The sequence below is a fragment of the Grampus griseus genome (assembly GCF_964374135.1).
Source record: "Grampus griseus genome assembly, chromosome: 2".
NCBI lineage: Eukaryota > Metazoa > Chordata > Mammalia > Artiodactyla > Delphinidae > Grampus > Grampus griseus.
The window spans coordinates 35326304-35346089 of NC_139018.1; the positions used below are offsets into that span (position 1 = coordinate 35326304).

Genomic DNA, 19786 nt, shown 5'->3' on the forward strand with positions numbered 1-19786 from the left:
GAGGCCCGCACACCGCGATGAAGAGCGGCCCCCGCTCGCCGCAACTACAGAAAGCCCTCGCACAGAAACGAAGACCCGACACAGCCAAAAATAAAATAAATTAATTTTTAAAAAAGAAGCTAAAAGAATATAAAGGTGTTATACAGACTTCCAAAATATCATTTGCAGGGGAAAGACCACTATTTCCCAAAGAAGTGTTGAACACAATTCTGGTATGTCTTGAAAAACTGTTCCACTCTCAAAAAGTTTTGGAAACACTAAACTAAATAAAGTTCAACAGGCTCCACAACTGTAACACTATTCACATTTTTAATATGTTAATATGCTCTAGTATACTGTTAATCTCCATAAGGAGAGATACATTATATACCACTTTCCAAATTTATTTGACCACATAAAAATCTCTTAACATCATACCTATTATAACATTTCCCTGAGAAGTGCTAAACTTAGGAACAAAACTTAGGAAATACTGGGAGCGATCGTTTGTAGGAAAAAAAGACTAAAGACTCATAGCTAGGGACTTCCCTGGTGGCGCAGTGGTTAGGAATCTGCCTGCCAATGCGGGAGACACAGGTTCGAGTCCTGGTCTGGGAGGATCCCACGTCCCGTGGAGCAACTAAGCCCGTGCACCACAACTACTGACCCTGAGCTCTAGAGCCCATGAGCCACAGCTACCGGGCCCCTGCACTAGGACTACTAAAGCCCGCACGCCTAGAGCCTGTGCTCTGCAGCAAGAGAGGCCACTGCAATGAGAAGCCTGCCCACCAAAGCAAAGAGCGGCCCCCACTCGCCGCAACTAGAAAGGACCCGCGCACAGCAACGAGGACACAGGGCAGCCAAAAATAAAAATTAATTAATTAACTTATTAAAAAAAGACTCATAGCTGATCAAAAATTTAAATAAAGCAACATAAAAGAACTACTGTAAAAACTAGTAAAATCTTACTCTATTACATGCATACTACTGTTCTAAAATGTCCTTAAATAACCACACTTATGCAGTATATGAAAAAGTGGAAGTCAGTCATTGTGAGTGCTCCTGATAAACTAACCACTGTTGATATTAGGGGGCCCTGAGTTTAACCCACTAGTTCTCACACATTAACTTGTTCCAGTTCCAATTAGAACTATCTGCCAGAGGACCACTTTCATGGAAGAAGCAGGAGAAAGGAAATAGGGCACATAAACTATACTCTTAGGGGGGAAATTAAGAAAGCAAAAAAGGCATAATAAAGACTTAAGAAAACCTCTAAATTCTGCCCTTCTAGTGGCAGAAACCCCTCTTCTTTTGAAGGCTTCCCTATCCCCTTCTGCGTGTGATTCTGGTGACGCTGCCTATTTAGTGTCCCAATCCCAAAACAGACATGAAATACAGACCTGGCCAATCATAGTCCTCACTTTCCTAGTCACAATGATTGGCCCAAAGATGGACCTGTGAGCCAAGCCAGGTGAAGAAGCAACCTGGAATTTTATATACAAATGCCATGAAAAAGAAAATCTCTCCTCTGGATTCACTAGTTGGGTACGGAAAACCTGACTGCCTATTACCATAATCTCCTAACCTGCACCCTCCCTGCCCCAATTCTGGCTACATGAAGGAAGTCAGCATGCAACAAACTGAAAAATCAAAGCACTAAAACGGAGAATAAGTGTCCATCATTACAGTAATCCCCTGGACACACTGCTTGAGTATCTAAAGTCAGTTCCTCCTCTATACTCTATGTAAATTAATAAATTCCCCTTTTCACTTAAGGTAATTGTGAGCTGGGTATCTGTCATCTGCAATCTAATCCACGTATATAACTCAAGAAACAGTTGTATCTCAAAAGAACTCGTAAAGATTAAAAAGATAATACCAAATGAAAGTGAGAATACTAATTACAATTAGTACAAACTTGTCTTCCAAAAAGGGTGTAATTTCTATCAAAAATTTTAAACGCAGATACTGTTGACCCCAAAATTCTACTTATAGTAATTTAACTTATATTTTTTTAAAAACTCACAAATATGCAATAATAAATGTACAATGTTATTATCTGCAACATTTGTCACATGAAAAATAAGAAACCACTATGGACATCAATTGAGGACGGACTAAATATAGCATAACTTATGATGCAATACAATAGAGCCATTACAAAGAAAGATGTGTATCTATATGAATTAATTATTAAATGCCAAGGAGTATAATGTAGTGGTTAAGAGCTTACACTCTAGTAACAGACTACATGGGTTCAACTTACAGTTTGGCCTTTTATCAGCTTGGCTTCTTACTGCAGTAATTTGAGCAAATTACTTAATCTCTCTCTGCTACAATTTCTTCAAATGTAAAATGGTGATACTATTATGAGGATTAAATAAATTAATAGGTTCTATGGCAGGCTCTAGAAAATTATTTCACACTTGGTAAGCTCATGATAAACTCTGTATTATCATTTTCACTAATATGAAAAGTTGCCCAAGATATGATGTTAAAAGAAGAATATGTATGAGCAAAGATCACAAACTCAAATATCTATGAGGTGAGGCAGATAACAAATAGGTTAAGTGGGAATCGTGGCAAACTGGAGAATACATGCCCTATCTCAAACCACTCTAATCAACTACCGTCCTGTGGGAAAGAGGTTGCAGTGTTGCTGAATCTTAAAAAGCTAAAAGTACGGGTTAATATAAAATGTCATTTTTTAATGTTAGAAACATACTTTTTTGTAAAGACACAGTATGGGCCTAATGAACATGTGTACTGGTCAGTTATGGCCTGTAGTCTGCCACTGACTGCCACAAAAAGGCAGCTCCAGTAGATTAGAAACTAGAAGCGGGGAAGGGAACAAGTGTGTAAAGTCACAACTGAAAAGAAAACACTATAGAGAACTATACTACCACACTCCACAATAAAAGATATTCAGAACAGAATATAGAAATGTAATTGCTCAGAGTGCAGTCAGACCTGTGATCGAATTCTGGCGAGGCCACTGGTGTAATCTTGAGCAAGCTACCTACTTCTCAGGCGGTGTAAACGGAATAATATATTACCTTATAAAGGTTGTAAGGATAAAATAACATGGGCAAAGTGCTAAGCACAAATAGAACATATTTATGCCATATATATGTATGTATACATATAAACTCGACAGATGTTAGCTATAATTACTTAAACCTGAATAAAATAATTAAATTATGTTCAATATTTTCTATCTTAGAAAGCAGGAAATGTGTAATGGTTTAAAAATCTGTGTCAAAAATGGCTTAACGTGAAAACGGTTTTGGTGCTTATACTTATCTACAACAAAAATAAAATATAGAAGCACTTTATTCCTTGAAATGCAACATAAACGAAGCATGATTTGTCAACATCTAACTTGACTAAACAGTGTGTTCATGTTAGTGCTAAAATACAAGCTCCAAGAGGATAAGGACTGTGTCTGTTTTATTCACTATTGTATCCCTCACTTTAGCACAGAGCCTGGCACACAGTAGGTGTTGATTATTGAAAACATTATTTCCTTTCTCCCTCACATTAACTATGTAAGGTAAGCATAATTTCCTCCATTCAACGCTAAGGAAACTGAGGTAAAATGTGGTTAAGTGTCTTGAAAGTAGTAGAAGATGTAGAACTTTTGACTCATATTTTATGCTACTTTGACCTTCAGAATTAACCTTCAAAATAACCTTCAGCATTTTCAGAATAGTTTACCTATAATTTCAATTTTTCATTTTTTAAGATGACAGTTTAAAAAATTACTCTAAAATAATCCTCATACAAATTATGCCCATCAACTAAGAATACATATACAAATTAATTAGAAAATAGATAAGAAAATACATAAAGAAATACATAAGGGAAATATAAAAAATATATATAAAATATTAAATTTGATAGTATAAAATATCTCAAATAGACATCATTGATATCAACCTATTACCAGTAATAAATATACAGAAAAATACTAAACCCCACTCCATCTACCCTGAACTGTCTTTTTAGTAATAATTGCGAAGTTCTAGTTTATCTAAATGTTTCTCAGTAGCTGCTTCCTAAACTACTAAATGTCACACCATCCAATTTTTTTTAAACATCTTCTATGCAAATACTTCATTAATAGGTACTATGACAGAAAGGCACAGAAGAAGTGAAGAACACCTGTTTCAAGAACTTTATCTACTTTAAAGAAGATGCTTATATATGAAGCTATTAGCAAAATATGCCAAAACAGCATATGAAGAGGAAACGAAGATTACTGAGTATACAGTTAACCCTTGAACCAGAGGAGTTTGAACTGTACGGGTCCACTTTCACCCAGGATTTTTTTCAGTAAGTACTATAGTACTACACAATCCAAGGTTGGTTGAATCAACATATAAGGAACCTTGGATAGGGGAGAATCACAGCTATGGAGGACCAATTACAAAGTTAAACTCGGGTTTTGGACTGTGGGGGGTGGGGGACAGGGGGTTGGCAACCCTACTCCCCCCACCACCCCACTGTTCAAGAGTCAACTGTATAATCCAAGTTAGACATACATGGTAGGCATTTTCACATACATTATTTCAGTTATTTTTTTTAATTTATTTATTTATTTGGTTGCACCGGGTCTTAGTTGCAGCAGGTGGGCTCCTTAGTTGTGGCAGGTGGGCTCCTTAGTTGCGGCTCGCCAGCTCCTCAGTTGCAGCTCACCAGCTCCTTAATTGTGGCGCATGGGCTCCTTAGTTGTGGCATGCGAACTTTTAGCTGTGGCATGCATGTGAGATCTAGTTCCCTATCAGGGATCGAACCTGGGCTCTCTGCATTGGGAGCACAGAGTCTTAACCACTGCACCACCAGGGAAGTCCCGTTTTTTTGTTGTTGTTGGTTTTTTTGTTTGTTTTTTGTTTTAATATTTATTTATTTGGCTGCGTCAGGTCTCAGTTGCGGCGCGTGGGCTCTCTAGTTGTGGTGTGCCGGCTCTAGAGCTGCAGGGCATGTGGGATCTTAGTTGCCCGACCAGGGATCGAACCTGTGTTCCCTGCACTGGAAGGCGGATTCTTAACCACTGGAAGTCCCCTCAGTTCTTAACAACTCTGTGAAGTAAGCTTTGCCATCTTCATTTTGGAGAAGGAAATTGAAATTCATAGAGGTTAAATGACTTTCGAAAATAAAGGGCATATCAGGATCTGAGATCTGAAATACAAGTCTAACTCCAAAGTCTTTTTTTTTTCTTTAAACTACATCTTGCAGTCTCCCACATGTACATGATTACAGGATGTAGCAACATTTATAAACACTAAAGGAAAAGAAAGACATCATTGTAGAGAATAATTCCCAGGAAAGATTTCGTTGTGGAAATGAAGTGTGAGCTGAGTCTGAAATTAAGTATAAAACTGAAACTACTGTTAATTTTGTGATTAATACCACAAAAATTTCTAAATGAAAAAAAAATCTAAATATTTTCCCTTCGGTTTATACTGACTGGACCTAATCGCTGAAATTTTTCATCCTTTCTTCCATTTCTTATCCTCTTTTTTTTTTTGCGGTTCGCGGGCCTCTCACTGTTGTGGCCTCTCCCATTGCGGAGCACAGGCTCCGGACGCGCAGGCTCAGCGGCCATGGCTCACGGGCCCAGCCGCTCCGCAGCATGTGGGATCTTCCCGGACCGGGGCACGAACCCGTGTCCCCTGCATCGGCAGGCGGACTCTCAACCACTGCGCCACCAAAGAAGCCCTCCTCTTGCATTTTTAATGTATAATCTACCCCTCCCCATAATCATTCCCATTATAAAGCCAAAAAAAAAAAAAACACCTAAGCCTGATATCCTATATTTCTCTTTCTGGCTGGTCAAGATACTAAAGGATAGAAACCTATATTGCCATATGAGCCTCCTTCATGCTAGTGGTGAGAAAAGCTGAGAGAAAGAGTTAAATAATACTGCTCAAAGTTACAGGACGTTACTGGCCAAACTAGCATTAGATAGAGTCTTCTAGAGTTCTTTCTGTGGCCCTGTGCTCCTTAATTTTTTCTCACCAAAGTACCAATAACAGAAGAACAATGAGGTCTGTAGTTATACAATGGGTTCACTTGAAATTTCTTTGAAGTTTGATTTTGTTTAAAAGCTCCTTTACAATTCTATATTCATGCCTAATTTACTCATGCTTACTGTAATATTAAAGTGGTTTAAATTATATACTCTAAGTAAAATTGATACTTCAAGAATTATTATGTTTGTTCCCATAGCTTAGATTCTAAGGCTTAGAATCCTTAGAGTATCCCTTAAACACAATGTCATGTAACCCAACTTGAGAAGCAGGGCACAAATTGCGTAAAGTTCCTTCCACCTGCTCCTTTATTTGTCAAATCAGGACATTTTTGAAAGCATAGTAAATTTAATTCCATTCTTTCAAAATGTATACGTACTGGCCAAACTATTGTAAAAGTTGTTGGAGTTGTTTATTTTAATTACAATACATTCAAGAAGTTCTACTTACTTAGTTTAAATCAATTAAGTACAAACTCACTTATGAACTCACTAAACAACCTGGATGGAATTTCTACATCACAATACCTCATTAGACATCTGCTTTTCGGGGAGGTCACTCAAAAATTAAGTAAGGTTTCATGTTATTCATATTAAATACAGATCCAATTACTTTTTATTTTTAACATCTTTATTAGAGTATAATTGCTTTACAATCATTTGTTACGTTTCTGCTTTATAACAAAGTGAATCAGCTATACATATCCATATATCCCCATATCTCCTCCCTCTTGCATCTCCCTCCCACCCTCCCTATCCCACCCCTCCAGGTGGTCACAAAGCACTGAGAGATCCAACTACTTTTAAACAGGTTAAATAATCTTTTCTTCTTCCTTGGTATTCATCTTCTCTGCCCAGAGGTGAAGGAAGAAACCCCTTGTGGTTTAATTTTTTTTTTAGGATTTTTTTTTAACATCTCACATTCCAAATATGCTTAGTTCTTCAATCCTATTTACAGGTGCAAAGTATAGACTTTATCTATTTTACTCACTATCAAAAAAGCACCCTATTCATCTTAACCAGGAATCTCTCACCAGTAAGAGAAAAACAGATTCATTCATCATTTCCTCCCCAATAACATACTGCTGATTCTCCACGACATACCTTAAAGTCAAACAGTCATATGTACCTTGAATATAGTTAAAACGCTTAACTATGTTTACATACTACTAGTTTATAAAGTCTTTGGTCAGTGGTGATAGTATTAAATGTATTCAATAGAAGTTAATGTAATGATTTCTTACTTTAATCACTAATACACTGCTTCCAACCAAAAATTCATGAAAGAACGACCTAGTTTGAGAAATAGGCTTCTTTTTAATAACAGTCATATAGATCAATATTGGTATGTTTGCCAGTACACACAATTCCATTTCACAGGATATAGGTTTTGTTTGCAATAGTGATTTGCCTTACTTAATGACAACATCTATTCTCAAAAGATATATCTATATATCTTTATCAATAAATGGGCTTTTCAGAAAATAATATTGACACACATAATGCACAAGGATAAGCATGAGGAATGAAATAAACAACTGAACAATTCCAGAGTCAAATGATTATTACCTCCTTAGCTTAGAACTTGTTTTTTTAATATTTTGAATGGCTTTATTTATAAATGACTGAAATACTCCCTACATGTAACTAATATTTTTGCTTTCTAGTTTACAATTAGTCTTTTATCCAATCTTTATTACCTAGTTTTATATATGTCTAATAACTCTTCCTGATTACAAATCTACAATTTAGTGCAATAAAATGTAAATTACTAGAGCAAAAACATGATTTTAAAATGCCCTTTCCTAAAAATTTGTATCTTTTTCTCATCCATGCCACTGTTAGTGAATATTTAGGTAATGGATTATCATCTTTAGCTAAGTGCTTTGGTATACCAAACATTAGCAGTGGTTAGCTAATATGATATTTAATAACCAACGAAACATAATCTATCCCACTCTGTATCACAAACATATATGTATTGATTATTTTCCTGATGTTTCCATGGAACTTATAGTGGTAGAAGTAGTGTGCTCCCTTGATAAACAGCTTCTTTAGAAATAGACAAAAACAGGTGGAAAATGACACATTTGATACAGTGAGCCTGCTGTGTACTTGTTAAGACTTTAAGTATAATTACTACTGAAGTTGTAAAAAAATAATAAAAATTCCTACATCTGCCCCACATCTTCTTTCTAGTTTCAAAGCAACAGATATTTGTTTATTTGCCTCATGTTATTCATCACATTGTCTTTAGTCTGTTAAAAATAGTAATAGGGCTTCCCTGGTGGCGCAGTGGTTGAGAGTCCGCCTGCCGATGCAGGGGACACGGGTTCGTGCTCCAGTCCGGGAAGATCCCACATGCCGCGGAGCGGCTGGGCCCATAAGCCATGGCCGCTGAGCCTGCGCGTCCGGAGCCTGTGCTCCGCAACGGGAGAGGCCACAACAGTGAGAAGCCCGCGTACCACAAAAAAAAAAAAAAAAATAGTAATAGAAGTAAAGAACATTAGATACAGATGCATTAAAAACTAGAGCTTAAGGCTTTCCCTGGTGGCGCAGTGGTTGAGAATCTGCCTTCTAATGCAGGGAACACGGGTTCGACCCCTGGTATGGGAGGATCCCACATGCCGCGGAGCAACTAGGCCCGTGAGCCACAACTACTGAGCCTGCTCGTCTGGAGCCTGTGCTCCGCAACGAGAGGCCGCGATAGTGAGAGGCCCGCGCACCGCGATGAAGAGTGGCCCCCACTTGCCACAACTAGAGAAAGCCCTCGCACAGAAACGAAGACGCAACACAGCAAAAGTAAATAAATTAATTAATAAACTCCTACCCCTCAACATCTTCTTAAAAAAAAAAAAAACCTAGAGCTTAGATCACTAAAGACCATATAACTTTCATTTCTAACAAATCAACATAAAACAGTTACTAACCAAGGTATTGTTTTTAGAGATGGACGATAATCTTCAACATAAAACGTTTCCATGAAAATCTATGTAAATGTTTCCATTTTCCTGAACAAAACGATAATATAACTAAAATATCCATATTACATTAAGTATCATACTCTGATTTCCAAGTTCTGAATGATTCAAGATAGTAATACAAAAAAGAAATGCCTTTGCTAAATATTTTCCTACCATATTCTTTCAAAATTCTAACAGTTAATTCATTTTTTACGGTTTCAATAGACTGCGTACCACATTTGCCAAATTCATAGCTGAGATAAAGATTACAAAAACACCTAGAAGATGAAAAGTTTCAAAGTGGTATAAAATCTATCTTTCAAGACATAATCAAAGATGTCACAAAGAAATCAAAGATTTTAGAAATGACAACACAATTTACCAAAATACTAACATATTGTAAAATGTGTGCATTTCCTCTAAAATATGTAAAACCTCTAAGTTTTCCTCTAAAACCTCTGTAAAACAGACTTAGATAAAATACTTAAAATCACTATTATGAAACATGGAGAGGATATTTTATAAAACAAGCCTTCCACTTTTAAGAAAGCCACAAATTATAACTCACAAAATCAAGGTTTTAGGTGTGGCCTCAAATTCAATTTTCTTAAGTATGAAATCACAGTACTTAAGTTCAGTAAAGAATAATTTTACATAGTACAACTGCAGTACTTGAAAGTTCTACAAGACAAAATTGTGCAACATGGCTTTATTTCTGTAGGTCTTCTTTGTGTGTACAAAATCACATGGAATGTTAAGACCATAAATATTAAGTTGTTTGTAGTAAAATCCACTATTCAGACTGGGGACTGGTGCTCTTTCCTATGATTCTTCTCCACATTTCCAGGCTCTATCATAGCAGACAATACTTATATCACTAACTTTAAGTAGAAACCTCTCAGTTATTTCTGACTTCAAATATCCATTTTATCACCAAATTCTATTGTCCTCTGTTACCACTTCTCTGTTGCAACTTCCTTTTCATTCCTTCACCTATATCCTTATTCCTGACCCTAGACTTCTCCCCCTAAACTACTGTACCTCATTCTCATGAGATAGTTTCCCTAGATTGTCTTTAATTCCACTGCCAAAGTTATCTTCTCTCATTGACATTCTGCTCGTGCCACCTACCTATCCTACCTGGGCATTCCAGGGCCTTTGCATTACATTTTTTTTTTCTGCAAGAGCCTCACTCTCAGCAACATATTCATTTATAAGGTTGCCACTGACTTTCAACTCCCCTTTAAAATGTCAGTTTCTTCTTAGCCCTGCTAAATGTACCAAATTATCCCTTCAGGTAATCACATTTGCTCCTAATCCGAGTATGGAATACCTTTTATATTTAGCTCTCAATCACACAAGTAATTTATTTAGACAATTTTAGCACAGTGATGACATACACTGTTTCTTTAGTTGTTTGCATACCAATGTCATCCCTATTGGACTGCAGAGACACAGATAAGGGCTGCATCTTTCAAAGCATTCTGTACAACAGCTATCTACAATGTCACTTAACCCAGGTGGGATGATTCACTAAATAAAACTATTATAGAAAGCTTAAGTAAAAAAATTTTTTTAATCTCTATGGTTTAACTTTAAAACATCTATGACCTTTCATTTCCATGGACAGTTGACATACTTTGGTTTCTATTAAGCTTCATTCTCACTACTCTAATAATTTTCAAAGCACAGCTAGAATTTAAAGTGCAAGTTGAGGGTTGATATAGGGCATATACTTTTACACCCCGCAATTAGATTCTTTGAAAATCAGCAATGTCAACTCCAAGATTTCTGAGTTACAACTGAATCTTCACACAAGGCAAGAACTTCAGCACCAAAAGAAAAGAACAGCGCATCTTGTAATGGGGGGGCGGGGGAGGGTCCCTTCCCTGCAACTGGTTTAGACTAGTTTCTCTATCGCAGGGGCTTTCAATTAGGAAAATTCAATAAATCACCATTAACATCTGGAAACAATATCAGAGAAAGGCGACCCAGCTACTTAAAAGACAGGAAGGGGTACCATGGAAATCTTTTTCATAAAACTCAGCAGCCAAATTAAGCTTTGCATTTTTTATCTTACCAAGAGAGATTTTTTTCTACCTAATAATAAAAGCAAGTCTCATTCAATTCAGTTCCTTCTGGAGCACCGTCTCAACCTGTCAGAATTTGACAAGGGAAAAAAATTTAAAAGTGTGTGTGTGTGTGTGTGTGTGTGTGTGTTGTGGGGGCGGGAGGTGGGAGGAGAACACCAGGATTCCCGTCTACCTCGCTTCTTTTTCCGAAATCAGCAAGTCCTGGATTTCCTTCACTCCGAACTAAGCCCTAAGGTTCCAAATATAGTTCTTTAACCCCCACCTCGCCACTCAATTACACAGAAACCTTACCAACTACAGAACCACAGCAGAAACCCCTACAAATCGGCTTGCTATTCATCTTGGAAGTCATGCCCTGCAGCAACTGCCTGTCGCCGAACTGAGGGATGTTACCCAAATACAGCGCAACGGAATCAGACATGCAGAGCACACACGGCTTCCGCGAGGGAGGGAAACGCGACCCGGGAAAAGTGCGCTCCTCAGAAGCCTCGGGACCATCCGGGCGGGGGGTGGTCCCCGAAGAGAGGGGAACAGAGGAGCCCGAGTGGGGGACTCCTTCCCTCTCAAGTAAAAAGGGCTGGATCCCTGGCCGCAGATAACAGTCTGTCCCTCTAAGAAAACGAAGAGGCGGGCAGAGGGCCCTTTGCTTGGGAAGGAGGAATGCAAACACTTTCCGAGGTCCGGGTGCAAGCCGATCCCCCACCTCCCGGGGGAGACGAGGGGTGTCCCGTGAGTGGCTGAGGGGATTCCCGGCTCGCGAGGGGCAGCTGGAGGCGGAGCAGAGTTTCGCCTAACGAACATCCGTGTCGGCTCCGGCCGGTGCCCCGCGAAAGCACGCCTAGAGCAGAGCGGGGCCGCCCGGGTGGGGGGAAGGGAGAGGAGAAAGGGGTGGAAATGGGATTCCCCCCTCTCTGGGACCAGCAGTAGCGGAGGAAGCGCGCGGGCCAGCCGAGAGCGGCGTGCTCCAGCCTGCGGAGCCGGGATCCCGCCGCCTGCGCTGGCAGCAAGGAGCCCCGCAGCGGCCGCCGCACCGGCCCCTCTGTCCCCAGGGGCCCAGGACTTCGGCTGCAAAGGCAGTGGGACCCGACATCCCACGGGGTCGGCCCCAGCTCCCGGGGGACCCCGCGAGAACACCCCAACCTCCAGCAGTTCTCAACGGTTGTAAAACGTCCGCCCCCCCCCCCCAGTCCCCTTCCTCAGCCTTCCCTCCTCCCGAGGCCACAGAGAAGGGTCACCACAGGCGAGAAGCCTGAGGCAAGCCGGGGACAGCAGCCGCGGCGGTCCTGGACCTCCTCCCCCGGTTACCTGTGAGGACTCCGACTCGGATTTGATGGTCGTGGTTAGTTAGGATCATTCCCTCGGTCGCCATGTTTCCCAGCGCAGTCACCGCACTGACGGGAGCCGGGAAAAGCCAGAGCCCGGAGCGCGCGGGCCGGGAGCGCGCTCGCCTCGGAAAGCGCGAGAGCGCCTGGGAAGCGCGAGGCAAGCGCGAGGCGAGCGCTCGGCGGCCTGTGCGAGTGAGAGGCCGGGCCCCGAGGGCGCGAGTCCGAGGGGGGAAGTAGGCGGAGTCAGGGCGCGCGACCCCGAGTCCGGGTCCGAGACAGCGAGCTGCGGGTGGGTTAAGCGGTGGCTGCTGAGGGAGAGCGCGCGGAGGCGTAGGAACGAGGCGAGAGAGACTCCTGTCGCTTTGCGGAGCGCGAGACCCAGGGCCGCTGGACGGCAGGAGACTGAGGGGAAAGGAGAGCACAAGCTCGGGAGGTCGCGGGGGCGGACTCGGGGACAGGGGCGGAGCTACACCGCGAATCGTGGAACTCGTGGCGAGTGAGGGGAGGAGTAAAAGCTCGGTTCCGAGTGCTGGGAGCGGGAAGGAGCCGGCGCAGCCCGAGCAGAACCGGCGAACGCTCCTGGGCGCGCGAGTAGCGCGGGATTGGTTGGGAGAACGCGGGTGCGCGCGAGACGTGAACGCTGCCTCAGCCGAGCTCCAGACAGAAGCAATCTCCTGCCGAGCCCGGCGTTTGTCAGCTACTCCGGGCGGCTGTTGGGGCGGCAAAGCAGCTCTCCCGAGGGGAAGAGGAAAGGCTCCAGGGACCCTGGAGGTGCCTTAGAAAGCTGCGTGGGTGGCAGAACCGCAGCTGCTGTGACAGCCCGCGGTTGGCAGGAAGGAGGTATCCTATCCTGCCTTATCTTCCCGCTTGCCGCCCTACCGTAGGATTTCCCAAGTCCAAGGTCCAAGTCTGTATCTTCAGGAGGATCCTCACTAGCGAAGCTTAGGAGCCTGCGGCAGAGCATCTTGAGGAGAGATAGCTGGCTTCTCTTTCTCCCGCTGTCGCATGGTTTTGTGGCATCAGGCTTCTTCGCTAAAGGCTCTGCTTTTAGGTGAAAAGCACCAATCTTAGAGAATGAGATTAGAGAATGTACCTCCCCCCGGAGCCACAATCACAAACCTGGTAATAGAACCCCGGTGGTGGCAATTTTCATTTCAGTATTTGTGGGATATGAGGTTACCATGAAAATAGCTTTTGTTGCCACTTACCTTCATGTGTCTTTCATAAAGTGTGATATGAATCACCTGTGGCTATTTCACATGGGTTTCTTAGTTCCTTTCTTTCTAGTCCTTTCAACTAATGAATAAAAAACATTATATACACACACATGTATATGTATTTTTTTTCTCAGCTTTGGTAAAACCGGGAAGCATAAAAAAGGAAAGCAAAATGTCAAAAAATGTATAATCATTTGTATACAATTAAAATCTCAGTTTGATGTTTATGTTTTATTGTGCCAACTAGAACGTGGACTTACTCTCTAACTGAAGATTCACATTGTTATGTATTTCATTTTAAATAATGGGAGTACAAAGGAGATGATGGGTGGAATTGAGGTGGGAGAAAGTTAATTAGTAAAATTTCTTTTGAGTATGTGTATTGCTAGTATTTTTGACAGTGGATTTAAAATTGAAGCCAGATCATGAACCCACCTCCTATAATAATCTATCACCATAGAGCCTGGGAGCCAATGGATTCTTAACTAGTTTCAAATGAGAGATATATATGTAAAAGTATGTTTTCTTTATTTCAAACTAAAGATGAGAAAATGGTTGGTTACATTGCCTTTCTATCTTTATTCCCTCTAGCGCCCCCAAATTTGAAATGATTTTTAAATGTCTTGAATTTTCAGAGAGAGAAATTCTAATTCTGCCCACTATAGGTTCTGTAAACGTAAATGAATTGGGGTCTTTTTCTTTATCGTTTATATAAGCTGGTAGATAAGCACCCTTTCAATTTAGAATATTCCGTTATTATTCATGGGAAGAAACTGGCACTTTTGTTTCACAAATAACAGAAAACAAAGGACTTTCTGTATCTATAAAATCAGCAATGGTGAAATTCATTAAAATTTTCATTCAGGACTTCCCTGATGGCGCAGTGGTTAAGAATCTGCCTGCCAATTCAGGGGACACGGGTTCGGGCCCAGGTCCGGTAAGATCCCACATGCCGCAGAGCAACTAAGGCCGTGCGCCACAACTACTGAGCCTGTGCTCTAGAGCCCGCGAGCCACAGCTATTGAAGCCCGCATGCTGCAACTACTGAAGCCTGTGCTCCGCAACGAGAAGTCACCGCAGTGAGAAGCCCACGCACCGCAACGAAGAGTAGCCCCCACTCACCGCAACTAGAGAAAGCCCGCGCGCAGCAACGAAGACCCAATGCAGCCAAAAATAAATAAATTTATAAAAAAATTTTTAATTGGGAAGGGTGAAGATGAATTAAGCCTTTTAAAGTATATGGAGGTTAGTTTGTTAAACCTGCTAAAATTGCTGAAAAGAAGTAATGTTAATAGAATTAAACTGGACAATTATAATAGATGCTTGTCTTTCAACAATTTTCCTCAAGTATATTCATCTTAGCTGAATTTAGGAAGCTCTAAGAAAATTTACACAGGAAAAGCCTAGTGACCTTGCTGTCTAGTGGGACTTTTTGTTTTACTGCTGGTTATTGAATGAATATTGCAGTATCCACATGCTTTTTAACTCCTGTCACCATGTGACATTTCTTCAGAATTCATCTGGGAATCAAGTGTTACAACAAAGAAAACTTTCTGGAAAGTAGGAAGAGAGTAGCATTTCCAAAGATTGATAAACGTCTCAGGAACATATATGGGGGGGAAGAAAGTGGAAAAGTTCAGAGTTTGTATATAAAGCATTAGAAGTGCCCAGGGATTTATTCTCTCCATTCCTGAGATATTAATAATGAAAATTGAGTTTACACTGAGAACACAAAAGATGGGTAAACACTTGGCTGCCATAATGACTTTCATTATAAAGATGAAAGTTTATCAGTAGAAGTGAATTACTGAATGAAGGACAGTTGAGTTTTTCTGGTACTGGTATATTTACATTTAGTCCTCCTAGTACTTTAGTTTTCCTGTGGTTAATCACACTTTCAATATAAATAAGGCAAAAGTTTACTGGCTTTTCTGGGGTTAGACGCTCCTCATTAGCACTAGACGTAAGCAAGAACAAATTTGGTAATGCATTATTCTTCCACTAAGGCTTATTCTACTCTTGCCTCTTTCCCGATTGGCTAATAGCCACAACTGAGTGGATTACAAATGGGTGCAAGCAACATTTTGAATATGCTTAATGCCACTGAATTGTACACTTTAAAATGATCAAAATGGTAAATTTTGTTTGGTGTAGTTAGCACAATTTTTTAAAAACTGGATGTAAGGTGAAGCTCTGGTTGATTTTAACATAGTATTTTCCCCAAAGGAAGGGTGATAGAGTTAAGATGAACTTTTGACTGACTGAATCAGGCAAGGTATTAGTTCCTAGGGCTGCCATAACTAAGTACAACAAACTCAGTGACTTAAAACAACAGAAATTTATTCTCTCATGGTTCTGGAGGCCAGAAATCTAAAATCAATGTGTCAGCAAAGCCATGCTCACTCTAAAGTCTCTTGAGAAGAATTCTTCCCTTGCCTCTTTCTAGCTTCCAGTGGTTGCCTGCCATTCTTGGTGTTCCTTGACTTACAGTTGCATCACTCAGTCTTTGCCTTTGTCTTCACATGGCCTTCTTCCCTGTGTGTATTTTTACTTGCCCTTCTTATAATGATACCAGTCATTGGATTTGGGGCCCATATTAATCCACTATGACCTCATCTTAACTAATCACATCTCCAAAGACCCTATTTCCAAATTCCAAGGTTCTATGTGGATGTGAAATTTGAGGGGACACTATTCAACCCAGTACAGGTGGTAATAGATTACATTACTGTGTAAACATATAAATTACAAACTCAGCCCATTAGAAAAGAATGTTCAGAAGTTTCTCTAAAAGCTAGATTTAGGGACTTCCCTGGTTGCGCAGTGGTTAAGAATCTACCTGCCAATGCTGGGGACACTGGTTCGATTCCTGCTCTGGGAAGATCCCACGTGCCGCGGAGCAACTAAGCCCCTGCGCCATGACTACTAAGCCTGTGCTCTAGAGCCTGCGAGCCATAACTACTGAAGCCCACAGGCCTAGAGCCCATGCTCCACAACAAGAGAAGCCACTGCAACGAGAAGCCTGCACACCACAACAAAGAGCAGCCCCCGCTCAATGTAACTAGAGAAAGCCTGTGCGCAGCAACAAAGACCCAATGCAGCCAAAAATAAATAAATAATTTTTCAAAAGAAATAAAAAGCTGAGATTTAGAAATTAGACACATTTTTAGAGAAAATACAGCTCTATAGAATAGAGAATACTGGGGAAATTTTAAATTTTTGACCTAAATAGCCTCATGCTTTCCCCCCAGAAGTAGTTTTCAAAATTAGAAATTTCCAAAGTCTAATAAGATAAATTTAGTCAGTCCTACTAATGAAATTGACATTTTGGTTTTAGTTCTGATATCCTTGTTATCTTTTAGTAAAGTGGAGCTGAGCCACATCAATTTCTCATGGAGTTTGATGACACTTATTTGGGAACAACTAGGACAATGTTTTCCGATGTCTGCCATGTTTATTAAAATTAATTGAACTTTTCCTTCCTTGGGCTTTTGATATTATATTCTGCTGCCCAGATTGCTGCTTGAATAATTTTATGCCACAGTCTTTTGTATTCTTCCTCACACTTACTCTCTTCCTCTGAGGTCCCCAACTGGAAATCCAGATGAATGAGGCTGTTTTTGGTTGCAAGTGACTGACGCTAGTTTAAGCCTAAAAGAATTCATTGGCTCACGCAGCTAGGAAGTTCAGACATGTATTGGCTTCTGTAAGCTATAATTTAGATGAGTAGTTTTCGAGTCCATCTAGGGATACCGGGAGACTCCAAGATCTTTTCAGAGGGTCTACAAAGTCAAAAGTATTTTCATAGTAATACTAAGCCATTATGTGCCTTTTCCCTCTCATTTTCTCATTAGATACAGTAGAATTTTCCAGAGGCTACGTGATGTGTAGTGATGTCATCACTCTGATAGCTAATGGAATGTGTGTTTGTATATTCTCATATTTTAAAAATTTTAATATAGTAAATACCAATAGGTATAACCTACTTAAACAAAAGCTCTTTGGAGTCCTCAATAATTTTTAAGAGTGTAAAGGTGTCCTGAGACCAAAATCTTGAAAACCACAAATTTAGGTCATGTCTCCATCCCAAAGCACTAAGGCAAAGGCAATAGCATTTTCTAATTAGTTGGCCTCAGTCATGTGTTCACCCAGAGGATCCGGATCAGATGAACCCCTACCAAATAGACAAAGATCAAGGGAGGATGCATCTGGGTACCATATGTAAGGCTAGTGCCTTGATAGATTAGTAGTTAGTCAGAAAGGGTTTAAACTGAAATGTCAACTGAGACTTAAAATTGTTTCTGGTGATAAAAAGTTGAAAAGCTGGATACTTCCATTAAGGCATCTGAAGTAGCATAACAGTTGGGAAAATAAATAAATAACACCCCCCCACACAGACACACACACAAAATCTCCTATCTCTCTCTACCATTACTATAGATTTTAATCTTTTCTGAGGGCTTTAATTTATACATTTGATACGACCCACATTGTTTTATGTTAATATTCAGAAGCTAGAGAAGCTCTTCCCTGTGTGTCCTGACAATTTACAAATGTACAAGGTCACCACTTATTTATATGGCTGCTTACCTGATAAAAGAAGGAAACCAGAAACAAAAAAGTTTTGTTTCTAAAGAAAGCACTGGTTTTTCTCCCTCCTTAATTCAAAGAAAGTGTAGACGAAAGAGGAGGAGGACAGTATTTGCTAGAAGAGGAAGGAATTATTGGATAAGGGAAAGGAGAATGAGATTTGTTAAATGGAAAAGTAACATTAAGTGTCCAGAAACTATTTAATTTCTTAAAAGGGCTCTGTTTACAAGGTCTTCAGTTTTTAGGATACAGTATACACAAGTAAAGAAAAAATAGTCCCTGGGACTTCCTTGGTGGCACACTGGTTAAGACTCTGTGCTCCCAGTGCAGGGGGGCCAGCTTCGATCCCTTGTCTGGGAGTTAGCTCCTACATGCATGCCGCAACTAAGAGTTCACATGCCACAACTAAGGAGCCCACGTGCCACAGCTAAGGAACCCGTGAGCCACAACTAAGAAGCCCTCCTGCCGCAACTAAGACCCAGTGCAACCAACCAAATAAATAAATATTTTTAATAAAGCAAAGAAAAAATAATCCAAAACTTAACCACTGACATGGATTAAGTTTAAGTGAGCTTTTTAAAAAAAATCAATAATTATTATTATTAATTGGTTTCCATATAATCAAAGCCCAACTACCCTAGAAAAATAGTTTTGTCTCTATAAAAGCAACAAAAAATTATTTTGTTAACCTAAGTAACCTCATTTTCTCCCAGGTTGACTAATAATTGGAGGAAGTATCGTCGATAGGAATGTTTATACAGTAGTTTAGCTTAAAATGAAACTGCAGTAGAAGTTTGAAATGTTAAAAGCATAAATGAATTGGTGAAGGAAGCAGAGATGATGGATTTTTCAGTTGTGCTGAAAAATCTCATTTTACCATGTAATAATTACATTTCATATTTATCTGTGTATCACCTGCTGTGGGATTGATTGGGTGCAGAGCGTGAATCCCTTTCCAACACAGAACCTTGTTTCCTTCCCATTTCCTAATATTTGATGACTAAATACAGAACATATAAGGCAATAGGGACTTTGAATTGCTAGCAGTGCAGGCTACTCCCAAGGTACCAGAGGGGCTGTTAGAAATTTGCCTTGCCATGTAACAGCTTGCAGAAGCCTCTGCCTATAAAAGGAGACACCAGCTAACCTGGCCAGAGTTCACATAAACAATATTAAAGCTGGATTTTTCTGCCTGGATCTAAAAGAGTAAAGCGAAATGTTGCATACTGTCCCTTGTCCCCTTTGATGACTGCAATTCTAGATTAAAGATGAAAATAGCAGACTGTTGTTGTTGGCCTTATTTCATTTAGGAAAGAAGTATGACAAACATTACAAATCACTTTGTGGTCATTGCAAAACAGCAACTTTTGGGGGTGAAATGTTAGCAAATATTCTTTGAATAGCTAGAATGTCAAGGTAAAATAAATGAGATAAGCCACAAAAATAGTGCTACCCAAGATTATGGTTATTAAATGTTTTACTGATGGGATAAAGTTTTCCTCAGTTGAATTTAAAATTGAAAAGTATCTCCCAAGTACAATCAAGTGTATCAGTGATTTTATTCTGAGAGAAACATAACTGGAATATT

General features: G+C 40.2%; 1 protein-coding gene across 6 annotated transcripts in view; it reads right to left on the reverse strand.

Moving 5' to 3' along the window:
- GPHN (gephyrin) overlaps nucleotides 1-12770 on the reverse strand; it is a 627058-nt gene extending 614288 nt beyond the window's left edge. For all 6 annotated transcript variants that reach the window (XM_082648862.1, XM_082648860.1, XM_082648864.1 and 3 more), the window contains exon 1: nucleotides 12372-12770. In XM_082648862.1, coding sequence (XP_082504988.1) covers nucleotides 12372-12435 — 64 coding nt within the window. In that variant the 5' untranslated portion in view covers nucleotides 12436-12770. The remainder of the gene's footprint in view (nucleotides 1-12371) is intronic.
- Nucleotides 12771-19786: the final 7016 nt, after the last annotated feature.